General features: G+C 36.0%; 1 protein-coding gene across 8 annotated transcripts in view; it reads right to left on the bottom strand.

Moving 5' to 3' along the window:
• The window catches only part of cspg5b (chondroitin sulfate proteoglycan 5b), a 39,484-nt gene that overhangs the window by 12,315 nt on the left and 4,845 nt on the right, over nucleotides 1-22,324 (bottom strand). For 3 of the 8 annotated variants that reach the window (XM_051873553.1, XM_051873551.1, XM_051873556.1), the window contains exons 2-5: nucleotides 10,572-11,427; nucleotides 5,231-5,419; nucleotides 1,649-1,724; nucleotides 1,020-1,076 (exon numbers count right to left, since the gene is read on the bottom strand). In XM_051873553.1, the coding sequence (XP_051729513.1) occupies nucleotides 1,020-1,076; nucleotides 1,649-1,724; nucleotides 5,231-5,419; nucleotides 10,572-11,427 (1,178 nt within the window). Of the gene's footprint in view, nucleotides 1-1,019; nucleotides 1,077-1,570; nucleotides 1,725-5,230; nucleotides 5,420-10,571; nucleotides 11,428-22,324 lie in introns of all 8 variants that reach the window. The other 5 variants (XM_051873554.1, XM_051873552.1, XM_051873557.1 and 2 more) reach the window with 2 other exon arrangements.

Below are 22,324 nucleotides of genomic sequence, written 5' to 3' on the forward strand. Positions count from 1 at the left end.
TATTTGGTATACAGTACAGTAATCTGTAAATATTTACATTTTCTCTTTTTTTTCCCTCAATGGTTCTCTCAAAGTGATAAACATGCACTTATATGATGAGAAGAAACCTAAAATGCTTTATAACCTGCATATATTCACATCTGACACATCAGTTTCATACTGTAAATGTGGTTTGATTTTGTATGATCACCAAACAGCAAAGTACAGTCTGATTTACAGTCTTCTTTTATCTGTTGCTGGTTTGAGTGGCATTTAAGTAAATATGAAGTTTAAGTTTAAAAGAGACTTGCTTATTATAAAGAAATAGTTTAGCATAATGAAAATGTGAACCTGGAATTCATTCAATCATGTTTGACAAATTTATTTCCAGAAATGTATAATTTTAACTGAATAGGGGCAATAGTAAACTGTGTAGGAACCCTGAGTTCAAGTTATTAAATTAACTGTTTTTTTTAAAGATTAACAGGGCATTACATAACGACAAAGGTAATCTACATGCAAAATGAGCACGCACAATTAAATATTCAATATTTAATTAAATAGTTCAGATGGTACAAAAAAAAAAAAAAAAAAAAGAAAAAAAAAAGAAAAAAAAGTATAGACATTACATGGTTTGTGCACCCAGAAGTACGAGTAGGGTAGTCAAAACAAATTTTAACAGGGTCACTGTGTTGTTAGTGCTTTGGATGATGCGAGAAGTTAAACAGCTGACACAGTGACACTACGCTGGCACTGAACAAGACGACGTTAAGCTATAGTAATCAAGTTCTCACACTAAAAAGTCACAATAGCAACTACAGTGAGGACATGTCTCTATTTTTATCCACTAAAGATATTATTGCTTTTCTATATCATTTCTCAGGAAGAGAGAGAGAGAGGGAAAAAAAAAAAAAAAAAGTGTTTTAACTATGATAGACTTTTCAAGGTGAGTAATAATAAAGCGACAGGATTAATGTGCTTTATTTGAATCAGCAGGGCTTCAAAGCACACGGGGAGGAGGTCAGTTCGAGTCATCTTACCTCACTGCAGGGATCCTCATTGGGTTTATATTCCCACGTGTATCTGCTCATGGTTTTCTAAGGAGTGGGGTGGCGAGAGAGGATTACTCTACTGACACACTTCTAATACTTTGTTATCATGTCCTCTTAATTAAATCGACATCAGCCTCAGCAGATATTCCATTATATTCATTGTATCTTGTAAAAAAACAGTTAGGACTAAAACTCCAATTTAGGTTTAACCATCTGACAATCATTGCATTGATTGCCCAACCACACTACACAACCGCTAATATGATCAGTATGTTTGGAAACGCATAAAATAATCCAGTTTCTGCAATGCCTGTAGTACTTCACATGGCCTCAGGGGGCAAAGAGATAGGGAGGAAGAAGATGGTGGTGGCATCTCTATTTTTCATTATCTTAATGATGAAGAAAAGAATGGAAAAGAAAGATCTCCCACACAAAGAAAAGAGTAAAACAATAAGTATACCTCCTAAATCAACAGAGAGAGAGTGAGCATTTTCTCATGCAGAGTGGAAAACAGCAGGGAAGACAGGAGAGGAAGTTACCTGACACATAATGTTATCATAGTAAGCCAAAGCACGGGCATGGGGGAGGTTAGTCGGGGTGTCACACAGTTTCCTTACATTTGCCTGAGAGCCCTCTGCGACGGTGGACAGCGAGAAGTTATCGATGTGCTGCTCCGACTTTGGACGGCATTTACTGAAAGATAAAGAGAGAGAACAAGAGATAATAAAATGGATTGATAAATTAAACGAGAGCTTAATTTGGGGAGATACTACCATTAAAGGTCCAATTAAATGCTTTTGATAAGCACAGACTTTCTTTCCTGTGTTGATATACACGACTGTTAAAAAGTTTGTGGTTGGTTTGAAATTTTTTTTTAAGTCTCTTATGCCCACCAAAACTGCATTTACTTGATCAAAAATACAGTAAAAGTTTATTCCTGCTCTCAAGCTATCCTAGGTATATTTGACTTTCTTCTTTCTGAAAGATTTGGCTGGTTAGCATCTTTTTTATTGATGGGCATATAAAAGTAGCTGTGACAATTTTCTCAAGCAAACTAGATGCCATAGATGCCCTCAAAGCAAACAAACGAGCTACAAGCAAAACTTTGATTGTAATTCCATAGGGTCTTTAACTTGGACATTTTTGCTATATTTAATGCACTTAGGGTTGCAAAATTCCGGGAATTTTCAAAGCTGGAAACTTTCCATGGGAATTAACGGGAATATATGGGAATTAACAGGAATATATGGGAATTAATGGGAATAAACAAGGGAATTTGCAAAATTGCAGGTTAGCCTATAACAGGGTACTTAAATGTAGTTGAAAAAAAAAAAAAAAAACATCTTGCAGCATAATTTTGGTTAAAACAACCAGATTTAATGCAATTTCAGTTGAATTTTTACCCTGACATTCACACAGCACACTACTTACTGCAGGGCTATTGAGGCCACACCCCCTGCATGCACTGTGCATTCCCCCAGTCCATAACATACACATTTGATCAAAAATACAGAAAAAAAACAGTAATATTGTGAAATATAACCACAATTTAACCACCATTTAAACCACAATTTTTCAGCATCGTTACTCCAGTCTTCAGTGTCACATGATACTTCAGAAGTTATTCTAATATGCTAATTTGATACTCAGTTATCAATGTTGGAAACAGTTGTGTTGCTTAATATTTTTTATAACCTGTGATACTTTTTTTCAGGATTCTTTGATGAATAAAAATGTAAATAACAGCATTTATTTAAAATAGAAATCTTTTGTAACAATATATACTACCAGTCAAAATGTTGGGGTCAGTAATTATTTCCTTTTTTTTTTTGAAAGAAATTAACACTTTTCTCAGCACGGATGTGTGAAACTGATAAAAAGTGATGTTAAGGTGATATTGTTAGAAAAGATTTCTATTTTGAATAAATGCTGTTCTTTTTAACTTTTTATTCATCAATGAATCCTGAAAAAAGTATTACAGGTTCCAAAATAATATTAAGCAACACAACTGTTTCCAACATTGACAATAACTGAGTATCAAATCAGCATATTAGAATGATTTCTGAAGGATCATGTGACACTGAAATAAATAAAACATTTTTATTGCAGCAACTGTTTTTACATATTTACTAAGTTAGAATTAATTGAATGCGAAAAAGAAATTCCACGTTATGACCAAACAAAATGTTTATATTTATGTTTGTATATGGTACATTTTATCTAAATATTATACATTTATATAAATATCCCAAAATTTCCAATTAATTCCCATAAATTCTCATAAATTCCCATAAATTCCTGTTAAGTTTCCAAATTGGAATATTTCCAAAATTCCCCAGGTTAAGTTCCCGTGGAAAGTTTCTGGAAATTTACTGGAAACTTTCCACCCCTTTGCAACCCTAAATGCACTGGATTAAAATCTCATGTTTCTGCTACACACTGTATGCATGCAAGCACACATGCACACAGATATTACCTGCAGCAGATTGGAACTCAAACTTAGACTTTTCACTGTTGTCATCTTGTCTTTATCACAATGCTCCCTTCCCTTTATCTCCTCTCCCTTCATCCTCTCTACTCTTCCACTCCTCTGCTCTCTATCTCACCCCTCTCTTGGACTGTTTAAATGCCTTTGGCTGCACAGTATATAGGTCACCCTCTCAGTCACACACACTTGTGTTGCACTGTCAGATTGGCCTACTTTTAGGAAAGAAGGGTGATATCATTGTGTTCAAATCCCATATTAACACTGTACATTTTATTGTACTCCAGTTTGTATGCGCCAAAATGTATTTAGCTCAATCAAGTGATATTTAAAAAGGACCTATTATGCAAAATTCAAGTTTATAAAGGTGTTTGAACACGGATGTGTGTCCACAGTGTATAAACAACCAGCCTATAATGGTTAAAATTCATAGATACCGCCCTGAGAGATCCGCAGCACAGTCCGCCATTTCTATTTACTTGCTGTAGCAGCTGGAGATATACAATGTCTGCACCAATAAAACATTACAAATGTTCAGTTATTGGATGTACCAATGAACATAAGAGTCTCCATAGATTCTCTGCATCTGAGCCACTGAGGACACCATGGTTGAATTTCAATTATGAAGGAAATGTGCCAAAGAAAGTCGGTAAAGTGTTATATATTTGCGCAAATCATTTTACACCGGACTGCTTCACAAACACGGCTCAGTTTAACGCTGGATTTGCACAAATGATTAAAGGATTAGTTCAGTTGAAAATGAAAATTACCCCAAGCTTTACTCATTCTCAAGTCTTGCTAGGTGTATGGACTTTCTTCTTTCTGATGAACACAATCATAGAAATATTAATAAATATCCTGACGCATCCGAGCTTTATAATGGCAGTATGCGTTACCAAACGAGTAAGAGCTGAAGAAAGTGTCTCCATCCATCAGAAACATATTCCACACGACTCCCGAGGGTTAATAAAGGCCTTCTGAAGTGAAGCCATGCGTTTGTGTAAAAAATAAAAATATCCATATTTAACAAGTTATGAAGTAAAACACCTAGCTTCCGCCAGACCGCCTTCCGTATTCTTCAAAAAGCTTCCGCTGTACGTCCTACGCCTTCCCTATTCAACTTACGAAACTGAAACGATGCCAGTTCCGTTTTTTCCGTAAGTTTATTAGGGAAAAGGCGTAGGATGGCTTGAAGGCGAGTAAAGCTTGGGCTAATTTTCATTTGAAAGTGAACTCCTCCTTTAACATGACGGTACATGCTAGTCGATGTGTTGAATCAACTCCTACAGAAATAAACTACATAAATTTATCCATTAACCATTCAGAAACATCCAGTCGCATTCTAAAAGTTGTAACTTTTTCCTGAGTCTCTCCATCAGTGTCCAACTCCGGTTTGAACAATGTAAAAAATGACAATCGTCATTTTGGCTGTGTGAGATTCTCCAGCTTTGTTGTTGTTGAGTATCCAAAGCGCGAGCAGTTAAAGCTCGGCCCTCTTCTGGAAAGGGAGCCGGGAGCAGCAGCTCATTCGCATTTAAAGATACACACACAAAAACAGTGTGTTTTTGCTCACACCCAAAAAGGGGCACATTTGACAAGCTATAATAAATTATCTGTGGGGTATTTTACATAATAGGTCCCCTTTAAACCATCAATTATGAAACTAAGACTCTAGGAAGTGTCCTTAGGAGTGCGAGTTTACATGTAATTTTACCCATGCTTGCGAAGGCGTCTGTTTTCAGTCTTAAGCATGTGCAGCCTCTTGGAGAAAAAGACTATAACCATGAAGAGGAAGAGCAACATGATGGCAGCCCCGCCCACTGCTATACACATCACTTGGAAGTCTGAAATAACCGACTCACACCTGGAACCCTTGTTCCATATATACTCCTGAATGTTACACCTGCAAAACAAGAGAGATGTTAGAAAGGAAGAGGAAGCTATGCAACATATACAACATCTTTCACATGAAATAACAGTCTATAAACAGAATTTGAGACAATGCAGTCTATATGAACACAGAAGGAAATCTGGTCAAATTTTGGATCTGAATTTTGGACTGCAATAGAAATTGAACGGAAATTAAATATAATAGAAACTAGACTGAGAATTATTTGATTAAATAATTATTTAATTTAATTGTAATACTCAAATGTTGCTTTTTATAGCACAGGAAAGCATCTTTGTTTCTCCTAAAATTCCTTAGGAGAAATAAAATGTCTATATAATGTTATGTGATGAGTTCATATTGAAATCTTCGGTTTTCGATGGAAAATTGAAATCTTGAAGTGATTTTTCTTACCTATGGGAATATATGGCAAAAGAAACAATGAATGTAGAAAAAAAAACAATGAGTCCAAGGGGAGTGTGTGTGTTTATATAAAGGACAAGTTGTCATAACTGTGTGTGATCTTTACTAGACATTCAAACAAACTGGCCATTACAAACACATCTGTGCATACACGAAAGAAAAAAAGGGAGAGAAATAATATAGATTGAAGTATCCTTGTTCACTATAAGTGTGCTGTGAGGGTTATGTGGCCTGTTGACCCATTTATCTTTAAAATGATTCTTCTGCAAGGTTAGTCCTACAGAGCATACAGCTGCGTGACTGGACAGATGGCCCTGTCAAGGATGTGTATGTGCTGCTCTATTTGTGCTGGTCCCACAGAGAATAAAGCACCTGAGCTGTGCTCAGTTCACAGCTACTAAAATGGATTTCCAAATTATCTCATTTACCATATTATAAAAGTGTTGTCAGTTATGGTGTCTGAGATATTCAATATCTTATTGGAGATGCTTGATCTATTATATTAGCCCATATGGTTTGTCAGTTGAGACAGAAGCTGGCAGGTAAATTGCAGCCATGTTAATACTCCAAAAAATAAAAAATAAAAAGTGTGATTGCAAATGTGATGTGGATTTTATACGACAGTTCAATAAACAAAGTCTCTATTGAATAAATTACATTATGGACGTGATATTGCATGTTTTTGCTCGAAAATAGTTTGAAATGAAGCCAAATCATGTCATAAATGTCATCAGACTAACAGACATGCAATATTCTGGTCAAGCACAAACCACAGATACACACTTACACGCAGTAGCCTATGGGTAAATTTTGTAATGAGTGAAAGGCCCATCAATACTGCAGAGGAAATCATTGGTCAGTGTGCATGTAGGCCATGTTTACTCTTTAGAGATCGATTTTAAACTCAGTTTTATGGTCTATTACTAACTACCCCTCCATTCAGTGTAAGCCAATGGCTTGGCTAAACAGAAACATTTACCATTTCAGCAAATGCATTCATATCAGCAAATAATTAAACCCCCACCACCCTCTGGATCCCCTCAAATTGTATTTTTATCTAATAGGTCATTCTTTACATGCCCTACAGATGGAAACCTGGACTTTTCTAATAGCACTGACCCCATTAGTGTAGACAGCACCCTGTCACGCTTTCTCTCAGCGATCAACAAGATAGCCCCGCGGCATGTGCCACACCAAAGTCTGATTGAAAGTTGCCATTACATACTAGAATGGACCCGGACTGAATGGAGGTTTGGTTAAAAAAAAAAAACAACACATTTCAATTTTGCTATAAATACACAAATAAAATAAAATTAATTAAAACAGATTAGTAAAATAAATCTGTTTATACATTATACTTTAATAAAAACAATGAATAAAATAAAAGTAAAGTAAAATTGATAAAATAAAGATAAATAAATGATATTTTCTAATCGTTTATCTTATTTTTACTTATTTTTTTTTATAAATAACTGAACAATACCTAATGTATTCTTATTACAAATAAAATAAAATGGAAAAATAGATTTTACTTATTTACTGACCTTGATTTTTAATTTATTTTACCATTTATTGTTGTTAAAATGTATATAAAAAAAAGAAACAAAAGCAAATATTTGATTATTTTAAAGTAAAGATTACAAAGTCAAACTATTCTTTTCTTTGGAGTAATGAGAACTGATCCATTACAATAAGGTAAGGAAGAAAGGATTAATTTTCATTTAATTTTAACTTTAAAGCTGTGGATATAAGGGTGTGGGCAGTACCCCGCATAAAGCTAGAGCTCTAAATGCTCTAACACACAGCAGTTTAACATATCACATCATCTAGCCTTGAGGCTTCACTACACAAATAAGATTCCCCAAACCCCACTATTATGGCTCAGACCACCAGCTTGAGGCAGGGTCTTTAGCTCTTAAACTGAAATACACACATTCACAGATCTGGGCTCTGACCCAAATCCCTTTGAGCAAATGTTTAATAAGGGTCTGCATGGGCCTCTGAGTAAGGTTGTGGCAGTAGTGGAGGCTGGTTTAATATAGAGTGACATGCTGCCAAGCCACGAAGACAGGCTTGGGGAATTTCAGAGTGTGGTACTGAAATTCTAGCAGCTGAATGTGAGTGAGATAAATGCTAATCATTCTTAACATATATGCAGGAATTTAACCCAAATCATCTCAAGAATGAGGTATATCAGTATCAAACATCAGTGTGTCAAACCAGAAAAAAATAGGTTATTATTACACTATTGAAATTATTAGTGTTAATAGCATTAATGTTAATTCTTGGATTTGTATTTAAAGAAACACTCCACTTTTTTTGAAAATAGGCTAATTTTCCAACTCCCCTAGAGTTAAACAGTTGAGTTTTACCTTTTTCGAATCCATTCAGCTGGTCTCCAGCTTTTTAGCATAGCTTAGCATAGTTCATTGAATCGGATTAGACCGTTAGCATCTCGCAGCAGGCGCAATGATGTTACGCAGCGCCTGTGACCCCCTGCTTGCACAGGGAGCGTGCCTTGCAACCATGGAGACATTTGTGAGAGACGCTGCATAAAATCATTGCGCCTGCTGCACCCATGGTACGGCAGCAAAGTTCCTTGATTATTACGCCGGAAAAAGTATAGTTCCTAGCCATATCGGCCTAGAAAATCGCAACTTTTCATTTTCCGTCGGTCTTGGTACATGATGTAACTACAGAAGAGTCAAGTTTTAAATAGGAAAAATATTGAAACTCTTTGGTCATTTTTGTGCGAGATGCTAACGGTCTAATCAGATTCAATGAACTATGCTAAGCTATGCTAAAAGTGGTTCCACCAGACCCGGAGATTGGCTGAATGGATTCGAAAAAGGTAAAACTCAACTGTTTAACTCTAGGGGAGTTGGAAAATGAGCCTATTTTCAAAAAAAGTGGATTGTTCCTTTAATAATGGTAGATAGACTTTTGAAGGCACTGGGAATGTATTACTGAAAGACACTGATGAAAAACCTGGAGAACTAGATCGTTCTGTTCTACCCAACCGCACAACACATACTGGACCAAGCATGTTTAAGGCAACAGCTAATGATCACTGATATTTCTAGCAGATGGAGGGAAAATAATAAGTTACATAAGTGCGCTGTTGCCGTAGTTTTGTAACCAAACATTTCCTCAACCTACAGCAATAGAGACGCCTTCATGTTCATTCAGCAGCATCTTGGAGAACTTAAACAATGATGTGGCCTGTCTGACTATATACACAAAACCAATAAGTTATACATATGCACAATAATAAAAATGTCAGAGTGGTTTTTGTTACATTAGGATCACAGCATTGTATAATTGAGCATTTAGATAAAGGCCTAAAAGCTTTCCTATAAACCCTATAGCAACTGATGCACAGTGTAAAAATGCTTGCATGACCTGGTTAGCCCAGATCCACATGCTTGCATGAGCTTGGCCCAGTTTCAAGATCATTCAGGGTAGGCCGTTTTACTACTGTTCCCAAGAGATGCCTTCAATTGAGACTCAATCTGTCTTCAATCCCAACATTTGATTTTGGGACATTTGAGAGACCAGCACTAAGCTTCTCTTGAAAATGTAAAACAAACATAATCCCGCACCATGAACAGATGCATGAACACAACTAAAGGATTGAGTTATCTCTTCAAACTCCTCAGTGCTTGATCAGATGCTGTTGATGCTAGCAGAATTATTCCTCAATTTAAGTCCACTAAACAAATTATTGGAGTGCATTATGATGATCTTAATGAGATGACTGTACTGTTGACGCCCGTTCACACTAAGGACAATCACTATAACTATAAAGTTTTAATGATTGTTCAAAATCTTTGAGAATGGGGAAGTGCACACCACAGCTATAACAACAACACAGGGGAAAGAATCACTTTCAAAACCATTTTTTCCAGCTGATAAACAATAACATTGACAGCCAGAATCCAATGGACTTTAAAGAACTTGAGTATTTAAAGGGTTAGATCACCCAAAAATGAAATTTCGGTCATTAATTACTCACCCTCATGTTGTTCCACACTCATAAGACCTTCGTTCATCGTAGCAACACAAATTATTAAAGATATTTTTGATGAAATCCGAGAGGTATATGACTCGTCCATAGACCGCAATATAACCACCACTCTCAAGGTCCAGAAAGGTACTAAAGACATTGTTAAAACAGTCGATGTGACTGCAGTGGTTCAACCTTAATATTATGAAGCGACGAGAATACTTTGTGCACAAAAACAAAACAAAAATAATGACTTTATTCAACAATCTCTTCCCTGTCATTATCCTTATGCAGTTGACGCAGTAAGCACAGTGAAGGCTTCTGGGTCCGTACTGGCCAAAGCTGCACACGTGAGCAGCACAACGCATGTTGGCGTAGAACCTGGATGTGCTGGATGTAAACAACGTAAGAGAATGACACAGAAGAGAAGATATTGTTGAATAAAGTCGTTATTTTTGTTTGTTTTTGCACAAAAAAGTATTCTCGTCACTTCATAAAATTAAGGTTGAACCACTGCAGTCATGTTGACTGTTTTAACGATGTCTTTAGTACCTTTCTGGACCAAGTGGTGGTTACATTGCTGTCTATGGATTTTCATTTTTTGATGAATTAACCCTTTAAAGTGGCAGATGACATAACTGCAGAACCGCTTCTAAAAAACTGAATGTTGCTAGTTATTGTTATAGTTATTGTTCTTGCTGTGAAGGGGCCTTTACACATAGTATGTGTGCGTCTTACCGGCAAAAGGCACCAATACCCTCAACCACATAACACTGTCCCCCATTGAAGCAGTAACTGGTGAAGATGTCGCACGGTGAGACACATGTGTTATTGAAACGCACAAATCCAAGAAGACAACCAGAGTTGTTAAGCACGACCGATACTCCAGGTGAAGTTTCTCCAGATCCACCCTCATCAGGGGTAAAAACTCTGGTGTTGGAGGGAACCACGCTGGCAACGAGAGGAACGTTTTCATCTTCCATGTTAGGTGGCGTTGCTTGGCTCTCCTCTAGGTAAACTTCAGTAGGAGAATATTCAGGTGACAGATAATCATAAAAATCAGAAAGTGTCCAGGAGGTTGGATCTCCTCCCTGGAGCTCCTGAAACCAAGCAGGAGGATCATGGACAATGTGCTGTTCATGAGAAGGGTTGTAAAAATTCACCGTGATAATTTCTTCTACTTGGGAATCGGTAAACGCAGGAGGAGGAATCGTGACCTCATCAAACAACGTCCCATCTGCTTGTAGTTTCTCGCTCTTCCAGCGAGGACCACTGTCCTCGATTCCCTCCTCGCTAAGGTCTAGCTGGGACAAGCCACGTTTCCGGGGTTGAGCCAGAGTGGGCAGCCGGGCAGCTATGCCATCTATCGGCAGATCAATGAGGTGTTCCCTTTCAGCTGAGTCAACACTGATGTCCGTCGCAGCACTGGTTGAGGTTTCTCCACCGCTGCCTGACTCCTCTCCAGCTCGTGGTTTCCGAGAGTGAACGTGGGCCTGGGCAATAGGTGTGGCCTCACCAGGAAGTGCAGGCTTAAGCCCCACCCCATTTAAGTCTGAGGAGTTAGTGCCAGTAGAATTGGAGATAAATGAACTGCCTGAAAAAAAAAAAAAAAAAAAAACAAAATCAAATTTAATCACAACATTATAACTCGATTTATTTTTGCTGCTTGTTCAATTAATTTATTTACCGATACTGGGAATTAATTTCTCCATTTTTACTTCCGTTTTCACATACCATTCCCATAAGCATCCTACAATCCTTGTGTGTGGTTAGTGCTGTGAGAAATCAGTAAGGTTTTAGTTTGTGAGAAATCAAAGTGGTATAAGAACACCTTCACTTATCACTTATTACCATACTACAAACTCAGCAACTCCACAGTCATGCAGAGAGAGAACAATATATACTCTCTCACACACAGACAAATCTGCTTAATTATACACTGCTGTGTGCAAGGCCCCAGATTTCATTCCAAAGCGGCTTGTGGTAGCTGGATTAGGAGCTCTGACTTACTAATGTACCCCCCTGAGCTTGGGCCAGGATTGGGATTCAGATTAGGATTAAGGGCTGTAGGTTGAGACTTGCATTGGTCAGTCTGGAGAGAGAGAGCTGGGTAAGCTTTAATGCACAAAGATAAACACACAATAGGGAATTCCTCTTACACTGGAAAAATCTCACTGACCTAATTGATTGTCTTTTGGAGGCATTTCCTCTTGATGCTGTAATCCAATCTAATGCAATGCACCTCATATGAACACAAATGGAAATTTCAATTCCTGCTTGTCTAATATTTTATTATGAAATGTATATACTACTGTCTAAACGTTTAGGGTCAGTGATATTTTTTAAATGTTTTTGAAATAAGTCTCTTATGCTAACCAAGACTTCATTTATTTAATAAAAAATACAGTAATTTTGTGAAATATTATTACAAATTAAAATAACCTAACTATTTTAATATATTTTAAAATGTCATTTATTCCTGTGATGGGAAAGCTGAATTTTCAGCAGTCATTACTCCAGTCTTCAGTGTCACATGATCCTTCAGAAATCATTCTAATCTGCTAAATCAATGTTGAAAACATTTGTGCTTTTAATATTTTCGTGGAAAATCTAAAACTTTTTTTTTTTCCTTTCAGGATTCTTTGATAAATGCTGTTGTTTAGAACTTTCTATTCATATAAAATAGAAATTTTGGTAACACTTTAGTTTAAAGGGTTAGTTCACCCAAAAATTAAAATTTGTCATTAATTACTCACCCTCATGTCGTTCCACACCCGTAAGACCTTACGGCTCAGTGAGGCCTCCACTGACAGCAAGTTAATTTACACTTTGAAATGCCCAGAAAGGTACTAAAAACATATTTAAAACAGTTCATGTGACTACAGTGGTTCAACCTTAATGTTATGAAGTGACGAGAATACTTTTTGTGCGCCAAAAAAAACAAAAAATGTTGAATAAAGTTATTAATATCTAGTGATGGGCGATTTCAAAACACAGCTTCATGAAGCTTCGAAGCTTTACGAATCTTTTGTTGAGAATCAGTGTGTATTCGGAGCGTGTATCAAACTGCCAAAGTCACAAGATTTCAGTAAACGAGGCTTTGTTATGTCATAAGTGTTTTGAAATGTTTCGAAATTTCAATGGTTCACGTGACTCTGGCAGTTTGATGCACGTTCCGAACCACTGATTCGAAATAAACGATTCGTAAAGCTTCGAAGCTTCATTTAGCAGTGTTTTGAAATCGCCCATCACTAGATATTGTTGAATAAAGCTATTTTGTTTTGTTGGCACTTGGCACATAAAAAGTATTCCCGTCGATTCATAACATTAAGGTTGAACCACTCTAGTCACATGAACTGTTTTAAATATGTCTTTAGTACCTTTCTGGGCATTTGAAAGTGTAAATTAACTTGCTGTCAATGGAGGCCTCACTGAGCCATAGGATTTTATCAAAAATATCTTAATTTGTGTTCCGAAGATGAATGAAGGTCTTACGGGTGTGGAACGACATGAGGGTGAGTAATTAATGACAGAACTTTCTTTTTTGGGTGAACTAACCCTTTAAAAAGGTCCAATTCTCACTATTTACTAGCTGATTAGCATGCATATTACTAGGATATTGGCTGTTTATTAGTACTTATAAAGCACATTAATGCCTTATTCTGCATGACCATATTCTACATCCCTTAACCCTACCCAATTCCTAAACTTAACTACCTTATTAACTATTAATAAACAATAATTAGAAGTTTGAGGCAAAAGTCGTAGTTAATAGTGAGAACTGGACCCTAAAGTTTGAAAAAAATCTTTAGTACCATAAAATGTTGTTACTGTCACTTTTAATCAATTTAATGCTTCCTTGCTGAATAAAAGTATTAACTTATTAAAATGTCTTACTGACCCCAAACTTTTGAAAGGTATTGTATTTTAAATTAAAGAAATACAAATATAATAAACTAATATAAAAAAAACATGTATAACAAAGCATGCAAATATGCATATATGCTCTTGATATTTGTGCACACTTGCCAAATAAAGTCTGATCATTTAAATTCAAACAGTATCAAAAAGCAGAATTGAACAATATTAAGTCAAATTTTAGCCACTGAATAACTTTTAACAATACACTTTAAAGTATTTGACTGACACTGTGAAATTCAGTTTCCATGGTTTAATTCCTCTTCATTGTAAATTACATGCGAGTCACACATCAACCCCTAACAGACACTCACACGCAAAGTTGCCAAGAAGCAAATGTAAAGAGGCTGCCATTTTGGAACATCTCAAAAGCCATGTAAAACAGAGACCCCTCTGTCCAATCCACTTGAATCACTTCCTCTCTTTCTCTCATTCATTTATTCACACAGTCCCCTCTGAGAGGGTAACGGAGATGGCAGGGTATGCATGAATCATTTCTCACGTACCTCACGTGAGGTTCAAGTACTCTATTTAAATTCTCATCTAGGTTCCCACCAGCAGAGTTTAATATCAATACAACACTTGGATCCTTCTAAATCTATTTTGAAATATTTAAAGGCTAAATGATACGGAGTCACTGGACTGACAAATATAAAACACTGTCACCCCTCGAAGACAGAGCAGGAGGGAGGCTAGAAGAGGAAAACAGTTGTTTTGATTCGCATAACTCTTTGCAAAGGGGTCAGCTGACAGAAAAGTGAGGTTGGGGAAAGAGAGACACTGAAAGAAAAATAACAAAACATGTAATGGAGTGAAGATGAGAAAATGTGACAGTGAGAGTGTGTTTCTCTTTCCGCCTATTTGAAGACCAGTGCCAAAGCCTTTGAGAGGGATTTCAGTCGCCTGTTTAGTAAGCATGTCAAGATCGCAAGAGAGAGGGGAATAGTGAGGGGAAAAAAGGGGGTAAGATGATTGAGAGTGAGAAAGAAATAGAGAAGAGAACTATTTTCTCATGACCTCATCAGTGAGACATTTAAATTTGTAAAGAGTGTGTGAAAGTATGCGGTCTTCATTCTCTCACTGTGCTCATTGACTATTTACAATCAGTATCACACATAATCAGGAGACTAATTTAATAATATCAATGAAGACCAATGTAAACATCAAGTTTTAGTGCTACAGTACTGTAAAAGCAACACTGTATTGTTTAATATAATCCATCGCAATGTTCTCTCTTCATCTTCATTAAAAAACAGCACACGATTTTCCTCTCTCAGTCTCTAGTTGACATTTTTTGCTTATGTAACACTCTTGAGGGGAAAAAAAAAAAAACAACTTATTGCAGAGCATGGAAAATTGCAAATGTCAATTTGTCTTCCACTTTTCTCTCATACCTCCCACTACCTCCTTCTTACTCTCTGATGGTCCAAACAGACCTACAATCTGGGGAAGTATCTGAAGTAACATGTCAAGAAGCTCCAATGAAAAGTTCCATGTACACAGATAATGCGTTAACAGCAGAACCACAAATTATTATTATGAATATAAAGCATAAAAGAAACTTAAGAGTGTTTTTGTCTATATTATGAACCTCAATGGAGTCCAAAAGAACACTGGACCCCACTGACTTTTGTATGGATAAGACATTTTTCAGAATCTCTTCATTTTGTGTTTAACAGAAAATTTTAGGTAAACTATCCTTTTAAAAATGCTAAAAATGCTAAATACTAATATATTCTTATTGGTAGTTGAAACCGTAATTAAATTAGTCAAAATATTTAAAGGATTAGTTCACTTTCAAATAAACATTTCCCTAAACTGTACTCACCCTCAAGCCATCCTAGGTGCATATGACTTTCTTCTTTCTGATGAACACAATCTGAGATATATTTCAAACTCAAGACCAACGAGTATGAAGCTGAAGAAAGTGCCTCCATCCACATCTATCCATCATAAACGTACTTCATAAGGCTCCGGGGGGGTTAATAAAGGCCTTCTGAAGTAAACTGTTGTGTAAAAAAAAATCCATATTTAACAAGTTATGAAGTAAAATATCTAGCTTATAAACGTGGAGTACGTTTATGATGGATGGATGTGGATGGAGGCACTTTCTTCAGCTTCATACTCGTTGGTCTCGCTCACTGCCATTATAAAGCTCGGATGCGTCAGGATATTTATTAATATATATCTGATTGTGTTCATCAGAAAGAAGAAAGTCATATACACCTAGGATGGCTTGAGGGTGAGTAAAGCTTGGGCTAATTTTCATTTGAAAGCGAACTAATCCTTTAAAGTCGGCATGAAATGACAATTCACCCATTTTCAAAATGCATGTTTTTGATTGTATTGTGAACAATTCATCCATGCTGGTTTAAATTTTTCGTGACTTCAGAAAGAAGTCAAGTTAAGACATTGATTAAGTTTTTTTTTGCAACAATTACGTCTCTTATGTATATAAATAACACGTTGTAAATTGGCACACAATATTATAACCTTTGACGTCGAACAATATGTGCATACATACATTAATAAAATTCATTTGAACAGTTAGCCTAGGGGTATTAAATAATATTAGCCTCCTCATTTAACATTTCACGAGTCTTCAACAACCGGCTCAAAATAGTTTTTAATAGAATGAGACAAAATTCATGTAGTCTATTGACTGTCATTGTCCTCCTGCCACATACACTCTTTGGTCGCGTCATGGCTCTTTGGTTTGTGTTAAGAAAAACAAGTTTGCCGACACATGAAGGATGCAGGCTTGAAGTTGATTGTTATAGTTACTACGCGTTCGAGTACTCGATGGCTTCCGACTAGTAGGCCTAGTTGAAGTAGTTGACAAGTAGAATAGTAGTAGAGACTAATAGTTCTACTAATAGACTAATAGTTCTATCTAACAAGTCTATGCAAGCAAGGCCTAGCTCGCATTCAGTTCTGCCTCTATCCAATCAACAACCGATAGATAGAACCAAGTCCCTGCACTACATTTTATTCTTTTTCAATAATCTGTTTCACACATCACAATACAGAAAAAAAAAAAAAAAATCTGCCACTACTTCAGTTTCAACATGACTTTAAAATGCACAAGGGGGAAAGAACGTGCAGAACTTTACGAATGACCAGCATTCCATTTTCTGTGGGCGCAAATTCCATGTAGGCGTGCCAATTTGTTTAACAATGCAGCCAATGCTCTTTATGTAAGAGACTACTAAACATTTAAGCCAGCTCACCTCATTTTAAATCTGATGACTTAGTAAGCTAAAGGCAAGTGTCATTCTAAGGTCTGCTGAATAAAATCCACACTGGCACCCATGTGTTTATTTATAAATAGTACTGAGATGCTGCTTGGCAGGGGAGCTGGCATGAATGTCTTTGGAAACAGGGATGGAGTGTAGGTTCACAGCAGTATCAGTGCGAAGTCGAACAGACATATAGAGATGCCAAACCTGTTGGATTAACCGTGCCAGCTCCATGCACCCTACCCATGAGACCTGCAATACTGTTGTACATTATAACCCACTAATAGATATGCTGCCTAAAGTAAATCAAATATTTGGGCCAAAAACTGCACTCAGTGCATTGAGAAAATACATGAGCCAGTAATGAACATTAGAGCAGATAATTTGAAAAAACATTTTTTCATGCACAACCTTTGTTGATTAAGCCTTAAGATTCATTAATGTTTGCTTTTATTAATAATAATATTATTATTATTATTATTATTATTAACATCAATATTAATATTAATATAATATACTAACATAATTTTTAATCATTTTATTAAATTATAAAAGTATATTATAAAATAATGTCATATTATATCTAAAATGTAGCACAAATATAGAATTACTTTTGTTTGGACAAGCACACATTAAAATTACTATACTGTGTTTGGAATTCAGCAGATATTCCAAATAATGCTTGCAGGGACAGAATATTGATTAATATGGGCATATGGGTCAATGACAAAAAGCTTCTAAAAATTAATTTAAAAAAATATATTCAAAATGGATGTAATGCATATTTTTGAGTCAGGAACAATGCGTTTAAACAAGTTTTAGTTGTTGAATAACATTTCCAAGTGTTTAAATTTATTTGGACTTTCTTTTTTAAACTATATCTAATTTTATTTCTAATTGAAATCTGCAGTGCCTAACAGTAACACATTATTAATTTGTGGTTAAGTATTTTATTCATATTTATTTATAATAATTGCATTCTAGTGGCCAGGTATGTAGTACATTTAGAATCCGATTTTACTTTTAAAGACAAAAAAACAATCATACAATTTTACAAATTAATGTATTGTATATTTACAATCTAGTTTTCAGCCATTTGTTCACTTTTACCTATTATTTGTTGGCTTAAATCAAGAATATCAGATGAATATCAGTTGTGCCACCTGACAACAATAATATGACAGAACATGCTGAATATTTTTTTTCCCATTTCAATTGAAAAAAAAAAAAAAAAAAAGAGAGAGTTGAGAGTTGGTCAACGGTCTCTATTGAAGAAAAATTTACATCGTATCTTATGCATGTATGATCAGAAAAGTGACTATTTAAAAGTATTGTTGTTAAATATAGTAGATACCAATCAGAGCAAATTCCATGTGAAAATAGGTCATGTTTAATAAAAGAACATTATGTGTATAGGTAGCAACTCTATTAAAGGGCTAGTTCTCCCAAAAATGAAAATTCTGTCATTAATCACTCACCCTCATGTCGTTCCAAACCTATAAGACCTTCGTTCATCTTCGGAACACAAATTAAGATGTTTTTGATCTGAGCGGTATCTGACTCGTCCATAGACAGCAATTTAACCACCACTTTCAAGGTCCAGAAAGATACTAAAGACATTGTTAAAATGGTCCATGTGACTACAGTGTTCAACCTTAATTTTATGAAGCGACGAGAATACTTTTTGTGCGCAAAAACGCATAAATAAATAATGACTTTATTCAACAATATCTTCTCTTCTGTGTCATTCTCTTACGCTTTTTACGTTCAGCGCTTCCAGGTTCCACATCAGAACGCCAACTCATTAGTTGAACCACTGCAGTCACGTGGATTATTGTAACTATGTCTTTAGTCCTTTTCTGGACCTTGAAAGTGGTGGTTAAATTGCTGTCTATTGAGGAGACGGAGAGCTCTCAGATTTCATCAAAAACATCTTAATTTGTGTTCCGAAGAAGAATGAAAGTCTGACGGGTGTGGAACGACATGAGGGTGAGTAATTAATGACAGAAATTTCAATTTTGGGTGAACTAACCCTTTAACTGTATAAGCTCCGCCCCTCACTTCCAACCTGTGGCTACAGGTCTGGCGTTGCGATTCTGCAGCTGGATATAGCCTATCTCTAGAATATCTCATGGCTGGAAAGACCTCTCAGCCAATCAGATTCGAGGACCAGAAGTAACTTGTATAAAGTGCAATAGATTGGTTTGAGACACTGTAATCAATTGAAGAACAACAAAGTCATGTTTTATTGATGCAAAAATGTAAAAAATAAATAAAAATTCATCAGCTTAAGTCAGTTGAGAATTTTAAATTAAAATATCAAATTTATTTTAATTTTAATTTTAATATCATTTAAAACATTAAATGTAGGAACTGGAATGGAACACTATATAATAACTACTAAACAAGATTCATCACCTCTCTTTTCTTCTCTTGCAGCCGGATCCTTTTTAATGCGCTCCCTTTAACTACTATGCACTAACATTTTAATTAATCACTGAATACAATGCACTTATTAGGTACATTGTCGGAAAGCTGCTACGACCACTGCCACCTTTACTCGGAACAGTACTGTCACTAGAGGTCGGGTGTCTGTTGGTTTTACAGCTAACCTGAGTTGTTTTGTGTATTTTTGCCGTGAGGCCGGAAAAGATGGAATGAATAGAGTACAACAAAGCAATTCTTCACGTCCCAGTGGTTTTATTTAGGACAGCTGTCTCGTCACACGTGCTCCTCCAAACCAAAGTTCCAAATAAATAAAAATAAACCAACAAAAATACTCAAATTAAACTGTACAAAACATAAACATGCTGAGAGCAGCAAAACGCGACATTACTAGTATTTGGCTTGACAAGCAACAGCCCTTGGCCGTCAATGGCCCCACTCCCCCAAACACCAAGTCTGTATACAATCTTCCCGCTGAACACTAGCGGATTCTACCAACCATTACACCCATGACAAGAAATACACCTTTATAAAGCAACAGTGTTATCGGACACACGTCAACATGTAAACATAAGCATAAATATTATCTTTGATCAAATATAAACCATACATATTACAAATAAGACAATGGCCATTTCAAAGCATACAAATCAATCTCTGTCCCAGTAAATGGTATAACCGCTAATTAAGAGTAATTGGTGATAATCACGTCATGATGCTCCCAAATACAGGACCAGACAGGCAAGTTAGACTATGAAATGTATTAAACAAACGTATGAAAAATAAAAGAAAAATATAACCTGCCTAAGTCTCTGTTCACTTCTTGTACTCAGCTACAAAACAATTTGAACGCTAGACATTGACGTGTTCTGTATACCCATATCAAATCATAACATAACCAATAAATAAATATACACAATAACACTGTGAACTGATGTTCACATGATGATTACCTACGTGCATCATCACATACATACATACATACATACATACATGTTTTTACCTTGTACTTTTATTTAAAAATACCTGCATATAACATCTGTAATTAATTTCTGTAATGACATCTATAATTAGCCAACACTGTTGAACCTTACCTCTTAACCCAGCCTTAAACCAACCCATACCACCAAAGGTGTCCTGACCTTACCCATATCCCACCTCAATAGCAGCACAAGTGTTTTGCAAAACAAAATGAACAAATACATCATAACTAATTTTTTTTGATGCACTTTACTTGATACGAGTGGCACTTACAATTATTTAAAAATTGTCATAAAAATACTTGATACATCTCTAATTATTGTTCTTACATTTTTGAACAATAATTAAAGCAGCAGTCTGTAAGTTTTGCTTCTTTGTCACCATCTCTGTTTGAAACCTGCAACTGCAGTTATTTGCAGAATTATCATCTTTACATGGGTGGTGCATCTAATGTTTGCTGTCAGTCACCACATCGGTGTGGATGCTGTACTTCGGAATCACCGATTCTACGTCTTGGAAATATACGTCTTGGAAGTTTTTTGCTTTTGACTACATGTGAATCTCCAGTTGTCACTGATGATTGTCATTTGGACCTTTCTGGATTACAATCCGTCATCAAAATGATAAAAGTTTAATTATTGCAGCTGCTGTGAGAAAAGGCTATAAATGATCCGCCACCTGCAGCATCCTCACATGCCACAGCTGCGACTCCTTCACGTAAACAGACATGACGTAATGATGCAAAGACAAACGGCTGCATGCTCGAATTTCCCACGGAAACCCAAGTACCACCCGAATTAGAACGGGCTAAGGTAAGGAGATAGTTTTGAACACTGGCTGGTTATGTACTTGCTCAAATTGGATGATTTTGGAAATTTTGGATAATTTTTAAACCAAAAAAAAAAAAAAAAAAAAAAAAAAAAAAAAAAAAAAAATAGAATAAAGGCCTTTGCACACTGATCCTAAAAATTTGTCACGCACAGAGACCTTGCACACTAAGTCCGATGCGTATTAATGAATCTTTTGCAAAAAAAAAAAAAACATTTTTTTTCACAAAACAATACAAAATGGAGTCTTCAAGCAGTGAGAATGATTTAGTTGTCCTCTAAAAAAGAGGAAATACTGTGTCCATCCAATCCCGTGATTGCGTAGAGAGAGAGAGGAAGGAGAGTTCCACCTCATCAAGGAGCCGAGTGACTATCCCGAGCGTTTCAAAGTTTACTTTAGGATGTCAGTGGCTCAGTTTGATGCTTTGCTAGTGATACTGGCACAATCTGTCTTTATATTCTGTCTGTTTGTATTCCGCACTTTGTTTGTCATACAGTGCTGCTGCTTTGTGCTATAGACGAGTGGATCAACTTGTCAGATGGCATTCTGGATTTTGGCATTCGCGCACGGTGGCTCTGAATTGTCAAAACGTCTCTCAAAATGTGTGCCACGGATGCGAAAAACGCAGAAAATCGAACCTGATCCGAATTTTTTTGACGGATGAAAGTTTCGGAGGCAGTGTGTAAAAGTGATTGACACAACGTGAGGTTGTGTTTATTTTTTAATGTGCGGAAATTTCGGATGCGAATTTCAGACTCAGTGTGCAAAGGCCTTAAGAATAGACGATCTTGGCTTAATTCATTTATTTATTTAGCTTAAATGTGTTTTTTATGTCATATAAAGACATTCACTGCAGTTGCACCACCTGACTTTTGCAACTAATTTTACATCGAACAAGCTTCTACTTAAATGCCTGTATTAGCTTTTGCTAATGCTAGCAAGATCATACATATAATTTTAAATTCAATAAAGAAGTTTATGATTAAATAGCATTTTCCTAGTTTTACATTCCTTGTACCACCTGACATGGAAAGTGTACCAACCAATACATACTTGAAAGTAGCTATTTGAGAGAAATCC

The sequence above is a fragment of the Ctenopharyngodon idella genome, chromosome 19 (assembly GCF_019924925.1).
Source record: "Ctenopharyngodon idella isolate HZGC_01 chromosome 19, HZGC01, whole genome shotgun sequence".
NCBI classification, from domain to species: domain Eukaryota; kingdom Metazoa; phylum Chordata; class Actinopteri; order Cypriniformes; family Xenocyprididae; genus Ctenopharyngodon; species Ctenopharyngodon idella.